The sequence below is a fragment of the Myxocyprinus asiaticus genome, chromosome 11 (assembly GCF_019703515.2).
Source record: "Myxocyprinus asiaticus isolate MX2 ecotype Aquarium Trade chromosome 11, UBuf_Myxa_2, whole genome shotgun sequence".
Classification (NCBI taxonomy): Eukaryota; Metazoa; Chordata; class Actinopteri; order Cypriniformes; family Catostomidae; genus Myxocyprinus; species Myxocyprinus asiaticus.
Window position 1 is genome coordinate 27,075,624 of NC_059354.1, and position 17,726 is coordinate 27,093,349.

At 38.7% G+C, this 17,726-nt stretch overlaps 1 protein-coding gene across 3 annotated transcripts in view; it reads left to right on the top strand.

The window, feature by feature from the left end:
* The first annotated feature begins 580 nt into the window (after positions 1–580).
* LOC127448108 (zinc finger E-box-binding homeobox 2-like) overlaps positions 581–17,726 on the top strand; it is a 76,177-nt gene continuing 59,031 nt past the window's right edge. The window contains exons 1-2 of one of the 3 annotated variants that reach the window (XM_051710405.1): positions 581–836; positions 9,808–9,938. In XM_051710405.1, the coding sequence (XP_051566365.1) occupies positions 9,866–9,938 (73 nt within the window). In that variant the 5' untranslated portion in view covers positions 581–836; positions 9,808–9,865. Of the gene's footprint in view, positions 837–7,439; positions 8,182–9,163; positions 9,939–17,726 lie in introns of those variants that run through there. The other 2 variants (XM_051710404.1, XM_051710406.1) reach the window with 2 other exon arrangements.

Below are 17,726 nucleotides of genomic sequence, written 5' to 3' on the forward strand. Positions count from 1 at the left end.
TCTGGTCCTAGTCATTCGTTCTATTGTTATGCGTATACACTATGCACATATGGCTGTCATATGACAAAATGACTCGGACAAGAAGATTCCAGAGGTGAACTAATCATTTCTGTTTCACATAATTTGTCCTTGGATGCATTATCAATTTTTCCTTATTGGGACTATAATCAAAATTTGCATAAGCAGATGTGTTGGGGGTGATTTGGCTGTTGAAAATGTAACTATTTAATTCTGCTTAAATCAACTAAATGACTTTAATAAAGATTCCTTCATTTTTGCTGAATGAGACTCAAAGATTCAAGTCAATAAAATAATCCAATCTTCCCATCAAAACTCTGTATATGTGCATTACTTCTACCTCATGTGGACCTCGTTTTCTGACATACAATTCACAATAATTGTGACAACCAAAGACAACATCTTAAGTATAAGATGAGGTCTGAATAATCACAAAATGACAAATAACTGCAAGTTACAACAAATACAATAACAGCAGTGTATATACAATCTGCAAACAGTAAAGCTATGAGCAGTACATAGTCATTTGCATAATTTATTCATAACGCAGGGAGCTGAAGTGCAGCTGGCTGAAGAATGCTCATGCCTGATAAAAATGCAGAAAATAAGATTACTTTTTGGCAATTTGAGTCTTCGAGGCTTACTTTGTTTAAAGGAAAGCAGAAACAGTGCTTGTCAAAGCATTGGGCTTTTCACTTTTTCTCAAGAATAGTCTGGGAAGGAATTAAAACACTGAAAATATATAGACGCAACAAACTCGGAGTGAAAATATGAGCAGTTAATCTGCAAAATATCTGCAAAGAGCTACACTTTAAGAGGTATGTTTATTTTTTTACATACAGTATATTTATATTTGTTTATATTTATATATGTACATATTCTGGCTAACTTTGTTTTGATTATTATTTTTTTTTTTAATAAACATTTACACATAGTTATGTGAGTAATTGCCATGAAATTTTAAGCAATGTCATCAGTGTCCTGCTGTGTGATACTTTCTTCATCTAACTATTTTAAACATAATTTTATGATCTTTTATAACTATATATACATATATTATTGTTATACTTGTTGTTTCCACAACCTTACAATGTAAAAAATGTCTGTAATTTTAACGGTAAAAGACTGTAAAAGTGCTATAGAAATAAAACGTTAATTGATTAACGAATATTAATCTTAAATTTTAATAAAAAAGACAATACAGTAGTTTTTACAATAAAATGTTGTAAAAATTGCATTTTTAGATGTAAAAAAGTATAATAGTACAAATTTACATTGTTTAACAAGAGAGTACATGTACTTTGTAAATTATTGTTAAAATTACAGTAAAAATTAATTTTTTTAATAATTGGGTATTCCCACAATTCCCTGCAAGACCCATCATATTTCATTATATTTTATGGGAATAGTTATGTTTCTTATTTTTAATATCAGTTATGTACATTGTGGTGTTCTGTTTTATATTTGATGCAGTATAGTTCATGTTTAATGCATTATTTAAATTTCACATGTGTTACCCTGATAGTGTTTAGTGTTTGTGTGACTGACACTGAGCACTGTCCGTATATGTTTATTGGTCATTGCTCCTGGAAGAGTCACTATTGGTGAAATTCATGTGCTCTTCTGTAATTTTCCGTTGATTAACAATATCTTATAAAGTAAAAAAGCAGATTTTTACAGTTTCAGAAGGTTAATATCAAGTTTATGATGTTTTATTACTGTAAATGTCATTTTATTTTATTTATTTATTTATTTATTTTTACAGTGCCATCGTGGTAATGTAAATTACAACAGTTTTAAACTGTAAAATGTACAGGTTGTTCTGTAAAGTTGTCTACATTTTTTATGTATTTTTACATAATTATTCTGGCAACCACAGCTGCCAGTTTTTTGTTTTGTTTGTTTTTTTTACAGTGTATATTAACTAATGCAATAGTTTATTTGCACTTCTAGAAAAAGTTGAAAGGTGATTAAGATCTTTAAAATCTTTGAAGAAATGCTGACATGTCCCTTGACATTTCCCTTGAACTTTTATGTACATTTTAACCTAACATCTGTATGTTGGGAAAAAAGTTTTCAGACATGATATTTGTCTGACCTATAAAATGCTTCTTTTCAGTGCTTTCTCTAAAAAAAAAAAAAAAAAAAATTTAATACATTTCCAGTTTTATATGTTTTTAAATTATGACAATTTTTAGCACTGGTTGGGCCAGTTGTCATGACTAGCAGTCATTTGAAATGTCTTTTTTGTTATTATTATTATTATTATTATTATTATTATTATTTTAACACAAAAATTTGAAATTGAGCCAAAAATGAAATCAATGAGCCAATGTGTTATGGTGTGGTGTGGTGTGTTGCGGGCCGGGTTTGGTAGGCCGCTCTGGGCCAGAAAGTCCAGGGCCAATTTTTAATCCCAGTCCGCCCCTAAGGGTGAGTAAATGATGAGAAACTTTTCATTTTTGGGTGACATATCCCTTTATATTTTTCACTATAGGACTTTTTCACTTTTGCAATGAAAACAAGCATTTTGTTATGAAATTGAAACCAATATATTTTCACTTTTTTAACGATTTTCCATATTCTTTAATTTCAGTATAAAGATTGCAACACTGTAACAATTTATTTCACTAATTCAATTATTTCTCTTAAAACCAATGATTTATCTGACCTCTAGCATGGACATTTCAATGCAATCAAAAGGTACAGATTTAGTACAGTTAAATTGTCAGTTTCCAGTGAGAGTTTCATTACATTTTCCACATAGTATGACCTTTAAAGTAAACTTCAGTACATTTGCTCATTTGCCTCTGCTCAGGATGACTTATAGTACCTCACTTTATACATTTACCACCCATGAGCTTTCATTGCTTATTATGTTTTTCTCTTTTCATTAGTTATTTATACTTGTTCCCCTTTATCTTATTAACATTTACAGTTGTTACTTTTTTGCCCTATAGTATTTACAGTAGTATTAGATTGTTCCTATTTGGAGAAATACATTTATTGATGCTATTTGGATTGTCATATATCATTGCTGGTGTCATTTGTTTAATTGTAGATGACTTTAATACAGACACTAAGACATGTCCCCCATTTTTGTCAACATTATAAAAATGGGAATACTTTAGTCAACAATATTTATTCATGTCTGGTGTAAACCGTTTAATGAGCAGTTGACAGAAATGAGCCATAAATCATATAATGATCCAGTGGTTCTTTTACATTCAGTAATATTTAAAGACAGGAATTAGAGAGTGAAATCACAATATATCTGATCTTACAATCTTCTTTGCATGCAGCAGTGATGTGTGGAAACAACATGAGTGCAGCTATTGCCAAGAAATTTAAGTAACAAAATATCTCAAGAATTTATATTTGTTTAGATTGATTAATTTTTATTCAGTGCATTTTTAAAAGTTACAGAATTCTTGTAATCTGTAAACAGTTCTCTTGTTCCACTGACAAAAACTGGCAAGAAAATTGAGCGTAGGTGTTGATGCAGGGATTTACTGATGCAGCTTATGTCAGGCATCCTATGAGGGAGATCATTATTGTGCATGTGAGTGCGTGCATGTGTGTGTGTGTGTGTGTGTGTGTGTGTGTGTGTGTGTGTGAGAGAGAGAGAGATTGTGCATCTGAATGTCACCACCTGACACAAATCACGAGGGCCCCACAGTTTGATAGAGCCACAACAGGTGTGTGGAGGCACGGCAAACACCCTTGACTCCTGACAGGTGTTGAAGTTTGGGTTTCAGCCCAGACTGCGCTGCATTTGCTCGTGACCCTCACATTAGACACCAACTCGATCGCCAGACCTCTGACTCTAATAGCCAGCTAGATATATTAATCCCTCCCTTGGCCATAAATGTTAATAGCTTACTAGGTACGGTAATCTCTGCTGGTGACATTTGGTCTACCTTAATCTGAAGATGTATTAGAGGAGGTTAGGGAGAGAGGGACGGTTGGATAGATGGATGGCTGGGGATGGGTGGAATTACAACAATCATAGTGTGGCGCAGACGGGTAAAAAGTATCATGAGGCTTAACCCGCTACATCACACTTCTGTGCGTGCTGGGGTGTCCAAATCCGGTCAGCCGTGGGGGGGTCCATATTTAATGCTCTCTGGGTAAAAATGAAAGCATTAAGAGTAAAAGATATGTAATGTTATTTTGACGATGCTGTACAGTACAGTATGTAGAGTCACTTAATTGTCTTAAATGTGAAACATTAATGTTGCTCTGGGAAAATGACCGAAAATTATGAAGTATATGACAAGTATTTCCAAGCATGTATGCATTTCTAAGATAATTTCTGAAGGGACTAAACTTTTTCCATCAACCCACTTGATGGATTTGGAAATAAACAAAATAAATCATGTTTGAAGTTACAATTGAATTTCACAAAACAAGTAATGGTACAAAGAAATGCTGCAGTTGTGTATTCATAAAGTCTGATTTATTCATGGAAAGACACATGACATTTACAGGAAAGTGTCTAAACAGGAACCTAGACAGGAAAAGATCTGTTACACCATATTAAAGCAGTAATCAGAACAAAAGTGAATCATACAGGGGCTAAGGTGAGCCTGCTGTAGACTGTTTTTAAACATATATTGCCATATTGTCATATAGACCACTATTGTAATACAGTGTGATGAGAACTTGCTGTATTAGCACAAGAACTGCACTTTGAATGTGTCATAAGCCCCTGAAAAACATTCTGAAGATTGTTACAAAATTGATGGCCCCTTAACACACATCTTTTCCAAGACAAAAGTGTAATAATGTCATGCATCCTTGTCCAAAAGCACTAATCCTCCTTTTATTTTGTAAGCTGATAGAGCAACCATATGCCCCTGCATATCACTCACTCAATTTTGGGTGAAACCAAGCCCTGACCTCCCCTCCCCAAAATAGTTTTATATTTCCAAGGTCTATTATTAATCTGTACTTTTCCCCCCAGGATTACGCCACAGCACTCCCCCACTTTTCTCTCTGGCACTTAGACTGGTATTATTGCCATCGATGCACTCAGATTAGTGATGTGTTTATGTTGACAGCCGCTGTAGCTGGATTAGGCCATGCTTGTGGGATGCTGGGGAGGGACGTTTGTCTGTGTACATCAAGGGGTGAGGGGTGAGGCCCCCGTCTTGTTTGACCAGCACCTAGAGTCTCCCCATGCTAACTGACAATAGGTTGGGAAAGACCCTCGCCACACGCGGACATCCATTGTCCCGAGACGTAAAGCAGCCCAGACATTGAGGGAGTAAAAGAGGTGCAGCTTGATGGAGAGAGAGTGGTGGCAATGGAAATATGGGATAGAGTCATATAGGTGTCATGAAAGTTGTTTCCAGTGCCTTACCCTGGTGGTCAGTTCAAACAGAGATTGTGTCTCTTGAAGTGTTGCAAGATGCACTTAGGCAACAATGAATGTGCATGTTGGTTTGGAAGAAGGGGTGACTAGGAGCTCACGTGGTTGCAGTATGGTCAACCTTTCCTCAGGTTTTTGTTGACTCATTCTCTCAGTTCTCTTTTATATTTCCAAGAATTTACTGATTTATGCTCACTTTGACTAGACTAAACCATGTCTCTCAAGTCTACATGAGAGGCTAATGGCAGTTTAGATGATGTGTCAGAACTCCCTCTTTTTTTACTTCGCCCACAGGTATTTTGTCATGCAGTCATTGTCCTGGGTGCAAAATAGGACTGGTGCTATAATAAGGCCAAACTAGTTCATTAGTACAGGAAAAAAGATTCAAACCCTTCAGTGTTGTCTTCACCCTGACATTTGTATCTGAAAGATCGATGATAGCTGTATCTGTTGTCGTGTCAAATTCAATTGGTGATGAAGTGTCGATTGAAAAGCTATGTTTTCTGAAAGCAGTAAACTCCCACAGACTGTTGTTGCAATTGGAAATGTCTAGCACATGCTGTGATAGATATTTCATATTTCACTTCACTAGTGAAAGGCACTGACAACTGCTCAGCTACGTCTGTCAGATTTTATGAAATATTTCATTAAAAAAAAAAATATATATATATAATAATAATAATAATAATAATAAAACGAAATTAAAAGAAAAGGACTTGCCTTTTGATTCCAAAACAAATATGTAGGCTAACTAGCAATAATTAAATCCTAATAGTTTAACAAAACGAAATGCAGGGCACAGAAGAATTTCGTTATAAACAAGACAAAGGATCTTTTGGGAACAGAAGTATGGGGGTGAAATGTAAGTTGGGTTTACTGTGCCTGTCCTGTTAAATGAATATGAAGTCACGTTGGTTTTATGCACGCACGTTTCTATCATTGTGAATGGCAGTTGGAGAATCAGCAATTGAATATATGCTGTTTTATCCTCGGAATGTATTAGTGAGAAATCTCGCGAGGGGAGATTATTCCAGTCAAAGTGAATGAGTAATGCAGCAGAACTTCTGCTGCCAATTTACACAACGCCACACACACAACGGTTATCTGAGCACCGTCGCACGGTATTCTTTCGATTATTTCTCCAGAAAATAGGTCATAGTGTCTCAGAATAAAAATTATATTAGTACAAATAATCAACACAAATACATTTCTAGGTGAGGGCTTTATTTTCTCGACTTTGATCCAATTTCACGCCACACTCATCATCAACACAAACACACATTCATGAAAGTAAAAATGCATTGTGGGGGGGGGGGGGGGGGGGTGTAAGCAGCGTCTAGTGTTTACCCATCATTTCAGGTAGACATTGTTTAATAAATAAGTAACAAACATAATAATAATAATAATAATAATAATAATAATTTCGTACACTAACATTATTAAATATTAGCATCTAATTATATTTGCACCATGCGCAACGAGGCATTAAACGTGCAATCCTCAACCGATATTTATTTAAAAGCATCGATTAATATAAACGCCTGCAGTGAAATCCAATTGGTCTTTAATGAGTAGCCTACATAAAACAGCACTGACACTTTATTGGTCAATTTGTAATCCATACAAAACGCAAATGTGTGAATCTAGGGAGGGCAAATCTCTTCACACTGTACCAATCAGAGTGCCTTTAATAAGGGGCGTCCTGCAATAACGGAGTGCTGTATTCAAATTAAAACATTAAAAAATTGTTTAAAGCTAGGGGAAAGGGAAAGAAATTGTAAAGATATTCAGCATTTGGCGTAAACAATCTCATTCAAGCCCTTGAAGCAACATTCTGAGGTTGTTAATATATTTAGATATGTTTATGATTTTAGTGGAAATGGCTGTTTCCTGATCGCCTGCTGAAACTAATGCATAAAAACTGGCTTGACATGAGCAACAAAATGTCGCTAAACGCCATCATAAAAAATAAATAAATAAATAAATAAAATAAAGACCATGAAGGCACAAATGTCTGCGTTTAAAATGCAAACAGTCTTTATTGAATGCAGAGAATCAGTAATAGCATATATTTGTGCAAATATGCGACATTCATCGCCGTGCAAGGCAAGATGTAGAAATGCAATCACTGGTAAAGAGAGAGAGAGAGAGAGAGAGAGAGAGAGAGAGAGAGAGAGAGAGAGAGAGAGCGCAGAGAGCGCGTGCGTGCACCACACACAGGTGAGCTACCTGTCAGATCACTGGAGCAGCGCAGCATCGGCAGCCTCACATGCATCTCTTCATGCAAAGCCCCCGTTCCTCACGATCATGCTCTCGGTGTTCTTGTAACGAGCTGTTGCAATTCTCGCTGTGTTCCGCTTAGCATAGGATAGGCTATTTCAACCGCCTCACTTTTTCCAATGTCCCACCTGTACTGCAGAGCTATTTATGAGTCAGCAGACGGGACCACTTTGATCTGGTTCATCAAGCGACCCCGCAGTCCCTCAGCCAGAGCGTCTGCATCTATCCCGCAATTTAAAGATAGGTGGCGTGTGTGTCAGAGTCTCGAAGCGCAAAAGTAAAAGAGAGAGCGCAGAAATGTCATCTGAAGAGGCGGAACACGTCAGTGCGTCCTCAGGTTTGTTCCGTTTTGTGGCTCACAGATTTCAGTCCTAACCTGTCCATCAGGAATAACGGTCCCTCAATATAGAGCAGAGTCCTCCTCAGCAAGCCAAACCTCTCTCACACTCTCTCTGTGGCGTTTTCCTCCCCTCTAACCGGCTATTTTGGGAATATTCATATAGAATCGGGTAGGTGAGCTTGTTTCGTGTGTACTTCAGTCCTTGTGGATGCTTTTTATGCACCCCTTTTGACTTTTTTTTGTTTGTTTGTTTGTTTTGTTTTTGTTTTGTTTGTTTACCCCCTATCCAAATATGAGATTGCAATCAGCTTAGCTGCAGCTGTTTACCGGCACAGGTGAGAAAGGTGCGCGCGCCTCAAGGGTGGATGGTGACATACCAGCAGCTTCACTCGGGGATGATGATGATGATGATGTGGCTCGTTACAATTATCAGTGCGTGTTTAACGCCGCTTTAAATAAACGGATACTTAGACAATAACATAACAATATTTATATATATATATATATATATATATATATATATATATATATATATATATATATATATATATATATATATATATATATGATCTTTATTAGCTTCTTATTTTATATGCTTACGGTGCATAAATGGAAAAGAAGCTTAAAAAAAGAAATGGTTCACTTTGATTTTGTCATCAGCATCCTGTTTGTTGTGAGTCACCGACTAATATTGCAAAATATATGTTTTCGTCTAAATTGTGATGAGAGGGTAATGTGGTCTTGTTTGTTTGTTTGTTTGTTTATTATGGATTGATATCGTGGGTTATTATATAGCATTCGCCTGCATAGTTTCTACAAGCAGGGCACAGATGACGCTGCACATTTTTTAACATTGTGATACTAAATTAAAGATTACTATTAAAGATTTATATATATATATATATATATATAAGAATTATTTGAAGTGTCCGCAAAATGCCCCCCCAAAAAAAAAAAAAAAAAAAAAAAGAAAAAAGAAAGAAAAAGGGTTTTGAAGACCCTTTTCGGTTTCTTTTAAGGTAAAAAAACCGAACAAAACAACAACAACAACAACAATATATATATATATATATATATATATATATATATATATATATATATATATATATATATATATATATATATATTCATAGACATTTGAAACGGCATCTTCCTCTTAAACAATTAACTGTGGCTCTCTTAGCCATTTAAGACTTAATTAAGGGGATTTTCATTCTGTGGAAAAGTAGGCTAGCCTAAATGTGCGAAATGAATTTCGGTCAATCAGTAAAAGTCAGATAGTGAAAAAAAAAAAAAAAGAAAGAAAAAAAAATGATAAAGCCACCATGTGCAACGATCAGACTCTGTAAGAAAGTCACATACAAGTCTTGATGCCTTTTATCAACTTAAACTAGAATGAGAAAGAAAAAAATAAAATAAAACTACCACTCATAGCATGTCCACTAAACACAAGTTGCAAAAACTTATGTGCTTTTCTCTTCATTTTGTGAAACGTTCTATACACACACACAAAACATGCATTATGGGAACTTGAAGGTGTTGGTGTGTCCGTCCCCCTTCATTCGCGCACTGAAGCGCTGCTGTCCGATCACATACACACACACACACACACACTTCAAAAGATCAGGCGACGCGCAGGACGCTCACGGTCCCTCTGAACAAACCCTCCTGGATAACTTCATTCGGACTTCTAAGTCACTCTACCCCCCCAAAATATCGTCCGTTCTCCCGTGACCGACACGTGTCCTTCATTCCCAGAGAGTCCAATTGTTGCCGTGTGTGTGTTGGTTGCTAGATCTTGGACGAAGGAGCGGAGCCCATGCGGACTGCTGCCATCTGACCCACTCTTATCAATGAAGCAGGAGATCATGGCGGAGGGTCCCCGGTGTAAGAGGAGAAAACAGGCCAACCCGAGAAGAAAGAACGGTAAGAAAGTGTATTATGTCGAAAAACTGAACTGCGGCTTGTTCTCGTGTCTTTAAAACATTGTTAGATTTGGGTAGGATTGTGCATTGTCAACTGAAGCCTTATTCAGAAGAGTGTGGAAAACTAAAAGACTGTGGAAACTGTACTGTTGTGTAATTTTGGTTTAAGTGTAATGATTTAAGGTGTTTTCCTTGCCGTGAAAAATGCGTAAGGTTTAAGAGACTAAGTGTTAGAAGGAGAGTTGAGTAGCGGTCCTGCGAGAGAGCGTCTATTATCTCACAGCACAAAACCGTTATGTGTGTGTGAGTGTGTGCGTGCGCGCGTCTTCTGCTGGACACAACACGGATTTAAAATATGTTTATATACTTATGCGAGTTGTTTTACGTGTTTTATGTGAATTGTTATACTTAGTTCCGTACCAGGTTTTAAGTTTGGATTTAATGCTGTGGACATTTGTCTTTCGTGAAGTTGCAAGGAAGTGAACTACGACTGCTGTACGGTTACAGGTTATGTGTTGGGACACTTTTCAGTCAGTTTCTTAATTTATAAATCGGCAAGTGGCGTTTTGAAAGCATGGGTATTGATCGCTGTTAAGGGCATTACTGAAGTAATTTAAAGTGAAGAATTGGTTATGCGCTTGTTGCGATCCAAAGGAAAAAGAACAAGAAAAGAAAAGTCATGGTGTCACTGTAATGGCCTGAGGAGCATTTAAGGCACAAAGAAAAACTCACCTCCGAATCATCCTGAAAGTATCCCTCACACTGTTCAGTGCTCCTTTTATTAGGATTTTTATTTTATTTTTATTTTTAAGAGGATATGGTTTATAGTAGTTGAAGCAAACTAGAGCATGTGGATAATGTGGAGTTTTCATCTCCAGTGGTGTGAATATTTTCAGTTGTTGTTTGAGAACATTTGCTCGGAATGAGGCCCATAGACCAAAACATTCATTGCTCACTGATTTAAGTTTTAGGGCATCTGGGCATTTTTACTTCCCTTACATGGGAAAATGTCCAGAAGAACAACAAGAGGACTAAATAAATAATAGCCTACGTGTTCTAAAAATTGAGGTGTGTATAGGAAGTAAGTTGGGTTAAATGCCTAAATCGTGATTGCAAAGTTGTTGTTTTTTTTTTCTTTTTTCTTTTGTGTGTGTACGCAAGCTGTTATACCTAAATAATATATAAAACCTAAACATACCTAAATAATATAAAAAATACACACTTTAATAATGTCAACCACTGCATTTCAGTTTGAAACTTTTAGATTAAAGACTTTGAAAACTTTGCTCTTAACTTTAAATATAATTCAATACAATTATTCTGCAGTCCTTACGATGTAGCCTATTTAAAATAGTCTATTAATATTGATAGCGTTTATAATTGTGATTGTTTACTTTATTGCCTATTTAATGCGCATACACATTTATCCTATTTAAAATTATACTAGATGTTAAAATTATGAAAATTGAAAGAATCCAAATTTGTTTTTATATTTTACTTTCAGGCCACTTCGTTGGCCCTGTTCTCCTCAGACCGCTGCCCCACCCCACTGTTTCGAGGGCCCAATAGAAGGTCACATTAGGCCCTATGTGAAACTCGATCCGCTCTCTGGCTGCACTTGTGTTGTGGTTGTCATTTACCCACCCACACCCCTAACCTCCCCCTTTTCACAGCACGTCACATCCAGCTGTGAGGGCCAGCTTGACAAAACTGTCAGAGGCGCAAGGATATAAAGTTGCAGCGTTCCATAGATTGTCGTGGTTCAGTTATTGTGTGTCGCTTTCTGTCATGACAGCTCACATAGCCAACTCTAAGCTTTTCATGATGCCCTTATGAGCTAAACTGCTTTTTTTCCCCTCTCTTAAGATTTTTCTGTTATTATGCATGATTTGTAAACAGAGCAATGTCTATGATGTTTCAGTGTGTTCTACAGCTGTTAATATTCACTCTAAAATTGCTTTGTGATTAATTCTCCTTTTTGGATGGTGTAGAAACTGATGCTAGATCTATTAATACAAATGATCAGAACCCTTTGTGAGAAGGACGATTGAGTCACTGCAGTTTACAGATTAAATCACTTGTTTCTATGAAAGGAACATTGTGTGATATTTGTTCAGATGGCCTAAAGAGGCTAGCAGGTTCACAAAGACAAAGCGCTAAGACAATGGCCTGTCATTAGGGCATCTCATTGACATGGTCTTATAATCGTTAGTACCAGGGTAGCTAGTGTACTGTCTTTGGCACGTATCATGCACAAACCGGGCCATTGTGAATGCAGCTGCAGCAGATACCTTTTACCCTCCTTCTTTAGCCACTTCCTACTAAATATGCTTTTAAAAAAAAGTATAAATTCTCACCATTATTTATTTACACATTTAAAAATAGAGATCTTGTTCTCTAAAACACACACACACACACACACACACACACACACCTTAAGTAGCTCTCTGGCAGTACCATCATCTGTGCTGACCTGAATGCCTTTCATATCTGCTATGCCATGTTTCAGCCACCCCCTTTCCTTCTCTCTCTCTCTCTCTCTCTCTCTCTCTCTCTCTCTTCCCTTCCTCACTCCCTCTCTCCCTCCTCCACCACACACCCCCTCAGTAAACACCCCCGAGGGCAGAACAAAGAAAAGGAGCTCCTCTCCTCCTTCTTAATCACAATTCAGCCCTTTCACTGCCGCCAGGCCACTCTCTCGCTTTTAGCATCCCAAAGCCAGAGATGAAAAGAGTGTGAGAGAAAGAAAAGAGAAAGGGAGAGGAGAGGGAGAGCAAGCAAGCGAGTGAGGAGAGGTGGAAATTTTGATAGGTTGGAGGTATAGAGGTAGAGTGACATAACTTTGGTGCCTCTTTGCGATTGTTAAACTCCCTTGGTTACGCTGCTCACGCCGGTGAACTGCTCACTAATCCTCTGGTCTGGTCCTCACTAATGGCTATGTACTGGACGCCAGTCTAGAACTATTAACAGCTGAGTAACAGAAGAGAGAGAGAGTTGGGAGGGACTATGAGTGACAAAAAGAGAGACACTGATAAGGTTAGTAAGAACTGAGTGAGAGAGGAACACGTTAGAGTGTGTATACAGGAGGGGAGCTGGGGGACAGGGGGTTGGAGGGAGCAGTCAAGGAGAAAGCAACAGATTGCTTTATGGACCCAAAAGAAATGTCACAAGAGCATGGGACTACTTGGATTCAATTTTTAAAGTGCTGCTACAAAGGTTAGGTGTTAGTTGTTTATGTTGTAACCTTATGGCAAGAGCATGCACTCCTTTTATATTGAACAGCACACTTATTTCAATTTTCCCACTCTCTAGTGTCTTTTGGTTATTTTTTGTGTGGCTTTTCCACCAAAGTTGCCATACATCTGCCAGATTCAATATAAGCCACCAACCCAGATATAGAGATAAGAGAAACGAGACACTTGGTCTTTAGAGTTGCACAGATTTGTATGGGTGGCGGGACAGATGTCACTCTCAGGACCAACACTCTCTAGAAAGAAACTGAGTTTGTAAGAAAAGGAGATTATCTGTACACCTTCATTCAAGTCCCCTCCCCTTTCAGCTGGGCCAAGCTGTGCAGGATTTAGGCCGATTTACTTCAGCAAACACCTATGGACACTGGGGAGGGGACGGACCCTGCTTGGAAAGAGGGGGTCCTTTGTTTGCTGGGGTGCAGAAGGCCTAATGCTTCACCGGGCGGCCATATTATTGCATTAAGCAGTATGCTGGTGGCCCAGGGAGGCTGGTTAAAGACAAGGGAACATACATTATTACAGGGACATGCCCCCATTGTGTGCCTCAAACTTCTTTTCTGGATGCAAGAGATGAGATGTTCTAGGTAGAGGAGCGCTACTGTCTTGGAAGCATACGCAAAAAGTGCATTCAGGTCAAAATACATGTTGCCTTAAAGAGCTCCTGCAAAATCTTTCTGAAGCTAATGGTATTTTGGAATATTGGTTGGGAAATTATAGGATTCCTCAACACTGCCCAACAAAGCCGAAATACATTAACTACGCTAACATTGAAACTGAGAAAAATTACCTCAATGTTTTTTGCTTTGATTGTCCAGCCAAATTTGGATTATTATTCTCACTCTGTTTTCTCTGAATCTAAGCATAGTTAAGCCAAACCTGTCGGTCACAGGACAGATCTTCGTCAGTTTCAACTAAATGTGTAGTGACTGCATTTTGCCTTTGCAGGGCAGTACACTTTGTGGCAGGAAAGTGTCTAACTGTGGCATAACTATGTTGTTTTTATTCCAATTTTAACTACATTTAGCCCAACCTCCAGCCTTTTTTCTTTCTCCAAGCAAGTGCAAAGAGAGAGAGAGAGAGAGAGAGAAAGAGAGAGCTTTATCTAACTCTGTTCTCCTAACATCTGTCACTGCTTAGAGGGATAGGAGAACACCACGAGGGCTTCGTTAGTCCTGTGTCACTCGTGACTAACTGGGTTGGGTAATTCACAGTAGTGAGTCTGTTCCCTTGTCTATTTTCTTGCTATGCCACTCTCTACTGGATGAAACAGTTTCAGTGCCATGGCTCTTGTTCTATGCAGTCCAAAGCCATCATTGGGAGTGGGTAGTGGCCTAAAAGTGCCAAAACACTTATGCTGGCCATCATAATCAAGATAGCATGTAATGTTTCCGTAGTCAGAGTCCGTACTTTGCAAGTTATCTGTTGTTTGTTCAAGGTGCTCAGCCATGGATGTTTATGTGTGTGGCTCAAGGTAACTGACAGGGTGCACATTTGTACATTTTCTTCATGAGTGAGTGCAGAGAAGTGCTGTGACATTTTGTGGCGCCGAATTGCTGTTAGCCTAAACAGCGAGGATTTACCAAGGTCAATAATGAGGTATGTCACTGCAGGCAGCAGAAACAACAGTCCTGGTGATAATGAATGGAACTAAGGTTAAGCTCAGCCTGGATGTGTGTGTGAGGGAGGGGAGAGCTTTAAGAATATAACTTGCATAAAAGATAGATAAGTGCTTTCAATGGGATACAGATCTACAATGTTTTCAATAAAAGTTGTTTTTCATGCATTTTCTGGACAATTTGCAAACATGGACACTTATTCCCTGAAGTCCAACTTATGTTTGACTACACATATGGATGCTCTCTCATAAACCCCACACATCCACCATACACACTCACATGGACATGTCCCGTTTGATTAGTGGAACACCTCTGGCAAGGTCACAGACACATGGAACAATCAATAACGGATCGGTGAATTAAGGTGTCATGACATCTGTGGGCCCAGACCTCCAATGTATGGTTGAATGCCTCTTAAAGCCCACTCTGTTGACAATGCTCCCGCCCTAATGCCAGATCTATATTACAGGCCAAAAGAGTCCATGTCTATGGGCTGCAGCCTTGATACCAATCACCTGCATTTGAAAGTTTTCCCTCGCCAAGCTGCTGGGAAAACACAGGCTGCCTGTCAGTGCACATCTTCCCTTCACTGTGATGAGGGTGGAGATGTTGGCCTGTGATATGGTGGTTAAGTAATTGGAATAGATTGCTCTCAGAGATTAGCTTGAGTGTAATGGCCTCTTTCATTCTGACCCACCGTCGCAGGCACTGCTTGGAGATCAGACTAAACATGCTTGTCTGTGTTAGAAGGGCAAATAGCTGTAATTACATCAGCCTTGTTATCTTAACACTTACTTATTCAGTCATCCATTTGCAACATAAAAGTGAAAGGAAAAGGACTGGCATTGGGCTCTGAGATCTTTCTATGGCACAGATGTGGATCCAAGAGTGTAAACTAGCGAGTTAGAAAGGGTGGTAAGAGCCATTCCCAGTATATGACTGAGACAGGGGGGCTGCAAGGGCTGTCATAAGCAAATGTCAAATTGCTACCTGAGGAAATGAAAACGACTGAGGAATTACTCATCAAAGAACTCCTTCTGTGCCCCATGTTTGAAAGACAGACCATTTGACAGACAAACAGCATGCATAGCACATACCTCCCTGTTGCTGTACAAATCTGCCATTTCTTATCATTATCTGAGGTGAGGGTTTGAAAGAAGTCACCAAGCTCTGCCTTATCTGTTTTACTGTCCACCAGCAGGGCTCTCTCATCTGAGAATACAGGGCATAACTTTCTTTGCAGGTCGAGCAATTAAAGTAATGAGGAGTCTCTCCTCTCGCAGGAGCCAAGGCCTGAGTGTAGTGCTGACTCGCTGCCTTTCAAGTCGATAACTCCTGGCCCACAACCTCGGGCAAGGCATGCCTGCTCCTTATCAGGGAGGATGTCCTGTGCTTTACATTCCTGGGCTAAATGATCCTCTTCCTTAGTGTAAGCGCTAGCACTCAGGAGGATTGAATCTGATGGCCCCGTCAAAGCAGCCTCTGGTTGCTACAAATGAGATGCTAACACGGACTAGTTCTTTCATTTTTTTCAACTAGTATGGTTATTCTGACACGACAGGGAACACAAGATTAAAAAAAGACTCAAAGGTGTGTGAAAACAGAGTGAATTAATGTTGATTTAGCAGAATGCAAATGATTTGTCTTGTTTTAGATATGGGAAATTAGAATTGAGCAGGGTTTTCTCCATTTCTACTTGGCCATAAAGTGCCACATGTGTCAATTACCTGACAATGATGGGAGACATAAATGGCTTCCTTATATTGATGTACAAGAAGCATTCTGCTCTCTGAGGGTCTACTGTAAATTAATGATGTCAGGCTTTAATTGTATTCCAATTGGTAGGCAGCAGCGAGACAGAATTGCCATGTGTGCCACAGATCCAAATGGTACAACCGAACCCACCTTTTCTTGCTGGCAATATCACAGGTCTTAATGCTATCAGCTTTTCAAGTTTTACAATGGGCCAGGCATCGTTATTACCAGCGGCAGCCTCATCGGCAAGACTGCCATAAAGAAAGTGTTCCTCAGCAATTAAAGCTAATGAAATATTCATGTGTGGCACCTTCCATCCTCACAAATGAGCAAGCCATGCCACCCACCCACCCCCACCCCCGCCCTCCAATCAACTCCCAGTTTTTTTATGCCGGTATCCTGGTATGTATGCAATTAGTGCGCTGTCTAGCAGCGCTGGCTGGGTATGGCTGGTAGCGATTGGAGGAGAGGAGAGGGGAGTGTTAGAGATGTTGGTGGGGGTCACATGATGCTTTGGAAGGTACACAGGAAATGGAGAAGGGGAAGGACCAAGCAAGAGCCATTTGTAACAGGAGTGTGTGTGAGGGTGGCACTGCCCGCTGATTTACTTCACACACCAGCTTTTGTGCAAACATGCAGGGAAGCAAGGATAGAGATACAGTACTTGTGTAGAGGTTTGAGGTGTGAGACACAGAGTTATTAAACATTGTGTGCAAGAGTATAAATTAATGGGGTGACAGTACTTGTTTGCTTCATTTTACAATGTCCTCCATTTGGATGTGATGTATCTAGTACTGTAAACTCCTCTTGTCACATTGCATCAGAAATCATGTGCCAGTTTTAATTGTCAGTTTGTTTGAAAAGCACAAACTAGTTGATCTTCACATAAAATATCCTTACAGAAACCTTTTTGCATTTTTACATTTTCAAAAAAACATAGTTTAGTATGTTTAATAAGCCATTTCCCTCGTGGGGACCGCTGCTTGGGCTCCACAAGGTAGTATAAACATGTACAACCACACACAAACAGAAAGTGTCTTTCCATTTCCACTATCTCACACAGAGACAGATGGATACATGTAGCCATGATAATGTCATTTTCTTAAACTGAAGACAAAAGAGGGAGGAAACACTGAATATTTTTTATTCAACTGATCAAACTATTAC